At 38.4% G+C, this 10,032-nt stretch overlaps 1 protein-coding gene across 1 annotated transcript; it reads right to left on the reverse strand.

Annotated features, from left to right (window-relative positions):
- Nucleotides 1–743: 743 nt before the first annotated feature.
- theg (theg spermatid protein) lies at nt 744–6,904 on the reverse strand. The gene is made up of 8 exons (XM_043233537.1): nt 6,822–6,904; nt 6,489–6,581; nt 5,788–5,849; nt 5,626–5,692; nt 4,202–4,328; nt 2,061–2,220; nt 1,679–1,956; nt 744–1,538 (listed from the first exon to the last, which is right to left on the reverse strand). Exons 2-7 carry the CDS (start codon nt 6,548–6,550, stop codon nt 1,712–1,714), a joined length of 723 nt encoding a protein of 240 aa, XP_043089472.1. The 5' UTR covers nt 6,551–6,581; nt 6,822–6,904; the 3' UTR covers nt 744–1,538; nt 1,679–1,711.
- Nucleotides 6,905–10,032: the final 3,128 nt, after the last annotated feature.

Below are 10,032 nucleotides of genomic sequence, written 5' to 3' on the forward strand. Positions count from 1 at the left end.
AATTACAGGTTCTTCGTCAAACGGCACACACAGCAAACAGAAGCAACTCATAAATGACTTTTACGCTAAGAGACGTACGATGAATTAATTTGATTTTATTTGAAGTTTGGTAGCAATTAAAACAGATAATGGACTTTGAAGAGCTTTGAACTCATTGTAGTCAAAACACAGATCATTTATGGTTTTAAATATTGCTGAAAGATGAACAATGCTGAGGCTTCTGTGATCTTTTTTTGTGATTTGTGAGTCAATGGGATTCACAGCATCACGCTAGTCTGAAGACTGGAGGGGGATTTCAGATCTGCAGTAACCCGTTGAGCAGATTTGTCAAATGTGAAAACTTGACATTCGACCAGAACTCAAAACATGTTTATTATGAGTGGATATCTTTCATAAAGAACTACAAATAACCAAAATGTTGTGCAATAAAAAATATTTAGTTTTTTTTTTTTTTTTTGAATGAAGCATCTTATGCGCACTAAGGCTGCATTTATTTGAAAATACAGTAAAGACAGTAATAGCGTGAACAATGTGAAATCAAATTTTAAATTGAATTTATTCAGTGTCGCGTGATTTTACAGAAATCGGTCTAATATGCAGATTTGCTGCTCAAGAAATTGATTTGAAAACCATTGTAACGAGGTACGTTCAAGTGTTTATGTAATAATATAATAAAATAGAAACTGATTAATTACTTTGAACTGCTTCGATTCAGCATGAAATTAATCAAACGTGACAGTAAATACATTTTACAAAATATTTTTATTTCCAATAAATGCTGTTCATCGAACTTTCTGTTCAGCAACACAAAATGAAAGAGAATACAACACAACGACACAAAACAATTCCAACAAAAATATGATATGATTGATAATGTTTGCAAATGTTTCAAGATCGGCAAATCTCTGAAGGACTGTGTGACACTGAACGCTGAAGTAATGATGCTGAAAATTTACAGCAATCGATAGTTTACGCGAGTTTCGCATGGAATGGTTTCCCATAGGATCCCATTTCCCAACGGATTCCAAAAAACGTTGGAAGGAAAACACTAAACCATAAGCGGATTGTGTTCATATTTCGGCCTCATCTGTTTGCCTATGTAAACTATGCATTATTAATATGGCGAATACAGATTTTGTTCTTTTATTATTACCATTTTAAATATATTACGGCACTTTAAGTTTTGTTTGTTGATTGAAATATTCAACATATTTCAAATATTGCTTACTACGGATTGCAAATTGCCAAAACGTAATTTTTTCACATACCTTCATTTTAGATACTACTTAAACTAAACTAAGCTGTACAATGCTGCCTTCGAAATATTTAGTGTTTAATCTTGTCATAATGCATTAATGACAGTCCGTTCTCCGAATGCTTTGACGCAATCTGTATTGTTAAAAGCGCTCTACAAATAAAGGTGATTTGATGTTTATTGTTTTGAGAGGTGATCTAAATATATGCTGCTGCGAAAATTGACACCCTTGTGCTACGGATGATTTCCTTCCAGGTCTACAAACCGGTCACGTGACTGAAAACTGTAAATAAATGACATTTTAAAATAAAGTTAATTGGAAAACAGCTCATTTAAACTGTAATAACATTACAGTTAAACTGTAATATTGCTGTATACGTTTTTATTGCATTTTATTTCAAAAACATTTAAAAAATGCTTTACCTAGAGCTTGACAAAGGGTGGCAGGATGATGGTTTACTGGCCTGGTTTACATTTGCGTGGTAAGGGTAAAGACAGCTCCTGCAGTCTGGGAGACGCTGTGGCGACCCGAGCGGCGGGACTGACCCGGTAGGGGTCGTACCCCTCAAACAGGGCCTGACGGGTCTTGGGTCTGGCCAGTTCCTGCACTCTCTCGCTGGCTACTGCCTTCCGGACGCAATCTGGAACCGGCCAAGAAACCGGCCTCGCGAGAGAGTGCTGCGCGTGCACCTGCTTAGGAGCTGAGAGCGGACAATAGCGATGAGAAAGAGAGAAACGGATTACCATGCAAACCTTGTTAGGGTTGCAGATGATCGTTTTACGGCACGCACTGAAATGCACTCACAAGCCAGTTGCAGTATGCGTGAGGAGGGTGTGATGGGAACGCTGATGGCGTAGGTGCTTGAATCGACGCTGCGGTACGTCAGCAGCGTCTTCACCCGCTTTGGTTGCGCCAGCTGACATATTCTTGGACTCGGATTAGCAGATTTAACCGCAACACTTAACTGTGAGATCACAAAAACCCGGATGCGTCACACAATTAACCCCCGAAAAGCAGCTTTTGCTGAACGTGCTCGAGGAATCAAAGAAACCAGGTGCGATCAAAAGAAATCAAGCAAACAATGATAAACATTAGAAGCAAGAAATGACTAGCCCTGCTTGTGGAGATCTAACACTCTGAGTTTGGCTTCAGTTTTTTTTTGTAATTTGCATAATGTATACTATAACCGTTTAGGTTTATTGTGGATTTTTCTGAAAAAAGAGCTTTCGTTGTCACCGTCTCTCAAAAAAAAGAGTTGACTATGAATCATTTTTAAAACGAGTCCCAAGCCTTTTCATGTTGACCTCAAAATGAAATATTATAACATTGCTCGCCCACTTGTTGGCCTTTTCATGTTAAATAACGGACCTTGTTACCCAGATATAATAAACTATTTGCACTGCTACATGTACTGCGAAAAAAGAATCCAGAAAATGGCTATTTTTTCCTATGTCTATTACATTTTCATATTGAAACAGGAAGGTGTCATGGGAAACATCGAAGGGATTGTCCCCCTTTAAAAATAGCTAATAGCCCGCACTGCACACTTTAAAAAATGCACTGGAAAAAGTGTAGTATGGTGCTAGTTTCCCTGAGACCACTAGTGAAATTGTTAATATTTATCTTTAATATTTAGCAATAAATAATACTTTATTGCATTTGGTTCCATTGCATTTACACTACTATAGATCTCAATATTAATCAAAAACTATTTTGTCATAGGATAACCTTTTTTCTCACTGCACGCTTATGCAGTGGTGTAAAAAAGTCTTTGTGTTCTGTCAGGTTGTGGGTTGCGGTAGTATTTAGGCACTGGTGGTCAGAGGTAATGGCGGGAGTTTTCATTGTCTTTGGCCTTCAAGGTTTCAGTTGTAATCTTTAGGTCTAAAAAGCCCTCAAACGTCACTGAGATGAACCAGCTCTACTAAGAGGAGTGGAACTTCCTCCACAGAGGTGAGAAACAGTCATGTGTAACAGGAAGTGGTTGGACGCAGTCGATGCTCAGGGGGAAATCGCTTTTTTAGACTTCTTGATAAGAAGAGGGTCTTTCGCTAAATCTTTGTCATTTAAAAAAAAAAGCTTGCGCACTTCAGTTCAGATCACAGACATGATGACGCAAACTGAAGCATATTATATATGTTCTGCATACTACCACATGTCAAAGATGAATCGGACAAAATGTGCACAAGCACAAAAATGATGCTGTTTTGGTGTCTGGGTCAATATAAAGTCCACCGTATCATATTTGATACATTTCTAAGGCCTCTAAATGATCGTCAGAATTTTTGCTAATAAAATGACACAATCTACAAAACAACCTTCTGTTATCTGATTGAACTTTCTCAACTTTTTACTGAGTAAAATGCCTCATATAGTGGAAAAGCTTCAGGTTGTGGTTCACGTGTCTTGCCAGTGCAATCTTTACCGATTGTAAAAAAAAAATAAAGTTATATCATTAATAATATTTCAAGATAAACTTAAAGTTATATCTATTTTTTAAAAATCACGTTTGAGCATCAGTACTAAGCACTAAGGCTTTTGTGTATCTCTCAATCATCAATGCATTGCATTGCATTATATATTTTGATAATAAAAATGAATATAGCAAGACATTATTCGGATGATATTTATATGCATTTTATGTCTGTAGTCTGTCAAGTTATCAGAGTTTCATCTAAATATAATCACCTTCACCAAATGCACAATTTTTTTGTTCAGTTCAGTTCTCTGACGTGTTTTTTCCCCTTGATTTCAAGCTCAATCTCCTTTCTGCATCATATGAACCATAAAAGCCTTGATGTATCATTTTAGAATATATTTAGCCTTTTTTGTTCCATTTAATTCAATCAAATTAGCCGATCGGACTATTGTTTATGTCATGCTTTACAGGGTTGAAGAACTTTTAATAAGCGTGCAAGATCACAAGATGTACTGCATTTACGTACAGTGGCCAGCAGAGGGCGTTCAGGCTGCCATCCATCAGCTGGCACACGAGGCAGTGCCAGTGAACACACTCTTTCAGTAGGACATGCTTTTAGCGCCGCTGCACTAACCATCCACTCCGGTGACCTTCTGTAAGGACAGACACATGAGCCCATGTTCAGAATAGCAAACTGCTGTAACGCTATTTCTGCAGCGCACAATTTGCATAAGACGCAAATTCTCTGTATGCAAAAATTCCCTCGTGACCTACTGCAACTGCCAAATGTTCAATCTAGGATGAGAGCAGACTATTCAGAACGTAAGGCAAAGGAAAAAAGTGTTTTCCATCACATTTCCAAGAAGCTGGGAAAAAAACCCTGGTATGCTGTAAACTAGTTCTTTCGTCACGATCATGACTTATATGCTTTCAGCTTCTTCCTTTGCTTCAAATCAACTGGACGACACCTGAGAGAGCCAGAATCATATTTTCATTTTAGCTAATTACACGTGGCATCCTCGGTGAAGAACGCAGTCGATTAGATGAGCTCTGAGGCTGACTTTATGGTTTGAACGGTGCAGTTAGTACGGTTGGATTGGGAGAGACGTTATTGCTCGAAGACGTCAGTTGTTGTGCCGCTGCGTGATTCGGATGCTGAACTTATGAGATGTGCATCATGAGACGCTGCGCAAGCGAAATTAAGGTTTGTGTCTTTTAGAGAATACAAAACAGAATGACTAAGAGCTCGCTCTCATCACCTCTTACACATCCACATTAATAAAGTGTGCACACTGACTACAAATACCAGAGATACATGTACAGTCCTGTATAGAGTGTACAGATTTGAAGATATTTTGCATTACATCACTTGCTCGCCAATAGATTCTATGCAGCGAATGGGTGCCGTCAGAATGAGAGTCCAAACAGCTGATAAAAACATCACAATAAAACCACAGGCAAACCACACAACGCCACAAAACATTTTTTTAAACAATGTGGTGTTCGGTCTGTGCATATTACTCACCTGATTTACTCAAGAGAACGTTTTCAATGGAGAAATGAAAATTATGGATTCGTTTTTAACAAAAATGCACATTATTAATAGACTGGACTGAAGTGTGTGGATTACTTGTGATGTTTTTATCAGCTGTTTGGACTCTCATTCTGACGGCACCCATTCGCTGCAGAGAATCTATTGGCGAGCAAGCGATGTAATGCAAAATATCTTCACATCTGTACATGTATCATTCTGACGGCACCCATTCACTGCAAATCCAATTTTGAGCAAGCGAGGTCATGCCACATTTCTCCAAATCCCTTCCGATGAAACTAAAACTAACCTCTCTGTATCTCAGATGGCCTGGGGGTGAGTGCGTTTCCAGCTAATTTTTATTTGTGAGCGAACTATTTCTTTAAGACTTGTAGCTTTAATAAGCAAGCAGCAGTCACCTGCTCTCCTCAATGAAACGGCTGGATTGTTTGCTCTGGCTGAGCTGCTCCAAGCGAGGAGTCAGTTCTGTGGAGACAATTTCAATACCTGACTCGAAACTCTGGATGATCATGTGACACTTTGGCATTACACAAAGGCAGAAAACGAAGTGATTCTCGTACCAAAGACAGTAGGGGTGTTCTTTGGCCTGGCTGGTAGTTCATCAAGCCAGTATACCGAGCGCCTATAAATAGCAAAAACAATAAAGTTATTGCATTAACGCACAAAAGTAAATGGGTGGTTTATACACGTATAACTGCTGTATTTCATCATAAATATACAAAAGTACTACAGACTGGGAATGCGGCCAAAATGTGTTAAAGTATTGATGATCCGCAAAAGACGCCCAAGTTATCTGCTGTTTGAAATGAGCCTAAGAGCCCCTTTGTGGGCAAATATACAAGTTCATTAAAAAAAAAACTAGGTCGAGCACTAACAGAGGTTATGACCATGTGAGAGAGAATGGCAGTATGTTTTCTCCTGGGATGTCGCCACAGATTTACATCCTTATATGCAGTAATCTTCAAAGCACAACATAATTTCCTTTTACAAGAAATGCATCGATTTCATGCATGTTTAGGACGCTGCACATGCATTTTCATATTTCACATGGATCACATGGTTATATCCCTCTGAAAATGTTCTGCTCTTCTTATTGCAGTAGCCTATTATAATGCGTGGCAATAGGCAATTACAAACAAAAATTTGGAACATTCATTTTTGCATACATTTACTGAAAGTCAGATGTTGTATATTAATTTATGTCATGCCCCTCTGCGTTCAAATACTTTAGGAATCGTATGTAACTAATAACAGTGTTCACCTGTCAGGGAACTTGAGCAGGTTTGGTTTGGGCCTCGAGAGCTGCTCTATCCGTGTAGGCATCACTGCTCAGTAAGCACCGTTCCCAAGGAGCCTAGTTAGTGTATAAACCGATGAAAACATTCTGACTGTATCTGCATAAACAATTAACGAATGAGACATGCTGCAAATGAATTCCACGCACTCTTTAATCGTTACTGCGGAATTATAAAACAACTGTTCAGACAACGAAAAAGCACGTCTTGCTTTCATATTTAACTAGCTTTTATACCGTTTAGCTATTTAGTTAAAGGCCGTTTTATTAAATAAGCAGAAGCTCGCACAGCTCACTCACCGATCCGAGCGTCAGGTGCGCCGCGGCGCGTCACGTGTCACCGTGGCAACAGGTCACGTGAGCGCGCAATCATTAACGAGGATCTGCGTCTGATAAATCATGTATAAAAAATAAATTCTAGTTTGTAAACATACTACATATGCAGAGGTTTAAAGACGAATAAATGTTTTTTTTTTTACATCTTACAATATTTAAATATATATATATAAAATATATACATATATATATATAAAATAATAAATATATATATATATATATATATATATATATATATATATATATATACACACACACACACATTTATACACGTGTTGTTTTTACATGAATTATTTTAATTTAATGTCTATTGCCTGAATTTATGCTAGTGCAGTTTTATGTTTTATTGTGTTCACTTGATAACAGATTTACCAAAAATATTAACTTAAATGTGAAACCACTCCCACTGGTAATAAATAACTAAATTTGATGAGACACTTAAGGGTTGCAAACTACAGCTTATGCTAAAACTAGTTCCAATTCTAATATACAACATATTAAAATTATAATAATAAACACGAACAGTCAATTTTCTGAAATAAACGCTTTGAGGAACAGTCAATTCTGCTCGGGTGGGGAAAAAATCCTGATAAATAATGTGAAACTCTGTGTCGGACCCCTGAGGGCCTCTGACCGCCAGCAGATGGGAGTCGGAGCTAAGCTTGCATAATGATAAACTGATAACTGAGCACAGGAGCCGTTTACCCACGAGGACAATGCTGGAGATTAGAAAAGACAAATGCTTCAGAGAAGAACCCCATCGGCAGCTGCTGGCACGGGCTTCAGTGTGCTGCGCTTTCAGTCAGATCACATGATTTCTGGGGTGTTTGTTGAAACCTCCCACCCACTGAACTGAATGTGTATCATATTCACTTCTGATTGGCCAAACACTAGAACGACCTCAAAAATGGTAACCAATCTCCTGCTAGTTTCGCGTCTCTCATAGCACACGTTCTTCTCGCATGACAAAAATTATTAACTCATTATTTCTTATTACTATTGCTTGTGCTTTAACGGATAAAAAACATTCTGAATGCATCGGCATGGACAAATATGAATTCCACGCGCTTATTAATCATTTACCGCAGAAATATAAAACAGTGGCAGGAGCCATCATATAAACAAGTTCACACAATGAAAAAGAACTCAAGAGTCCTACAAGAAGAAATGGTTCTTAAAACAAAGGCATTCGATATTTGACGTCAAATATAATAATCTGTTTGCCAGTGATTAAGCTGAACCCCGCTGAAGCTCGGAGGTCTTTAAGGGCTCTTGAGAGCTGTACTGTCACTGCAGGGTAAAAACCCTGAACATCATCAGTGTGTTTGAACACGCCGAAGTATGCTTAAGGTGAGCACAAATCATCATACATGTAGACACAAGCTAAAAAGTTACCACACAATTTGGTCTTGCCCAATGCAATCTAAAAAAAAATATCGCTAAGCTCTGTGTGTGCACAAACAATCGTGACGTCTTCTGAAGGTTTTGGGTCAGGCATTTAATCAGGCATCTATTGGTGTGAATGTGATGGTCTGCAAACTGTTGATTCGTGTTTTATTACTGGCTTCTTTGCTTTTTTCTGTTCAGGATGGTTTCATTGCATAAAGGCACGGGAATGTCATCTCAACATAACAACAAATAAAATATTATTATTACTATAGGCTTCCCATAGTGATTTTGTGCAAAAAATATGGCCTGAGAGATGATTTTATGATGTTTTGCGTGTTCATAATTAAAATTGTGTTAACTTTGGACCAAAAAGTTATAGCTTAGCTTTAAAAAGAAGACTTTATATGATTAAACATAGTGAGTTTTGTGCAGGTAACTGTCTATCATCCACTTTGGCCTGTTAAAAAAAACAGTAACAACTGAAATGAATCTATTTTGAACAATAACAATTAATACGGACGCTTGTTTTAAAGGACTAGCTTACCCAAAATTGAAAAACTGCCACCCAACCTCAAGCCACCCAAGACATTAACTGACGGACCGGACTGGAGCGGTGTGGATTATTGTGATGTTTTTATCAGCTGTTTGGACTCTCCTTCCGACGGCACCCATTCACCGCAAAGCATCCGTTCCTGAGCTAGTTATGTAATGAATAATTTCTCCAAGCTTGCTCTGATGAAGAAACAAACTCATCTATGTTTTGGATCACCTGAGTGGGAGCACATTTACAGCAAATTAACATTTTCGGGTGAACTAGACCGTTACGGTACTTGTGTTACCGTGTTTACATGTTAGTCATTCTGCAGGACGTTTATCTTGCCCACACCCTTCAGTTGCCCTTCTCTGCTTTCTGAAACGTGAAGGTCTTGTCGGATCAGACCAAAGGGAGGCTGGAGTCCAGGATCAGCTGTTGCCGTGGTGACCGAGGTGGTTTCCCGGTGGTTGTTCAGGAATTTTCTTTGACCCGACACTGATGAAATGTTCCTGCTTCAGCGAACAGTACATCGACACACACACACACACACAGAAATGAACAATTACAAAAAAACATTGATCGCAAAGCAAACAAAAATTAGCTCAAGCCTCAACCCCGAATTTGTCTTTCAAGTACGCACATCAAAAAAACTGCATAATTGGATATTTGAAGTGCAACGTCCTTTAACAGTCAAGTTAAACAACGCATCAATGCTTAAAGTAAATCTCTGGTTATATAACTGTCACCATGCCTTCTACATTTTTTTAAAGAACAATGATTAAACGCACCATAATAAGTATTAATATTATAACAATAAACAGTGCATTCGTCTTGACACTTACTCATAAGCTTAAGACAGTATTGCATCAACAAATGCCTGACATACCGACAATAACACAATTCAAGGATGCAAGACGGTCGGTTATTTACAGCGTGACTCACTCACGACAATGTTGGCACTTGTTTCCTCAGGATGACATGTTAGAATGCAAAGAGACAAAGTTTACACGGTCCTGAGATGCTCGGCGACCTGCACGCTGCCATCTTTTCAGAAACACGTGCAAGCCAATCACGCCGACTCAAACATGTCAGTCTATACTAGATAAAAGAAGCTTGCGTACGCCACATGGTTAAAACATCTACATAAATGACAAAAATATAACTACATGTCGTTTGCATTTAGAGGTTAAACTAAAGTCAACCAAACAAACCAGAACCCATGCAACTACTGTCACAAAACAGAAACAGTTT

Source organism: Puntigrus tetrazona, unplaced genomic scaffold, assembly GCF_018831695.1.
Source record: "Puntigrus tetrazona isolate hp1 unplaced genomic scaffold, ASM1883169v1 S000000846, whole genome shotgun sequence".
Lineage (NCBI taxonomy): Eukaryota > Metazoa > Chordata > Actinopteri > Cypriniformes > Cyprinidae > Puntigrus > Puntigrus tetrazona.

What these genes read in the sequence shown, in the direction of transcription:
- theg (XM_043233537.1), bottom strand. Translation starts at nt 6,550, where the DNA reads ATGCCTACACGGATAGAGCAGCTCTCGAGGCCCAAACCAAACCTGCTC. An exon ending in GAACACCCCTACTGTCTTTG is followed by an intron (nt 5,693 to 5,787) that starts GTACGAGAATCA and finishes TTGTCTCCACAG; the next exon opens with AACTGACTCCTCGCTTGGAG. An exon ending in ACGCATACTGCAACTGGCTT is followed by an intron (nt 1,957 to 2,060) that starts GTGAGTGCATTT and finishes GTCCGCTCTCAG; the next exon opens with CTCCTAAGCAGGTGCACGCG.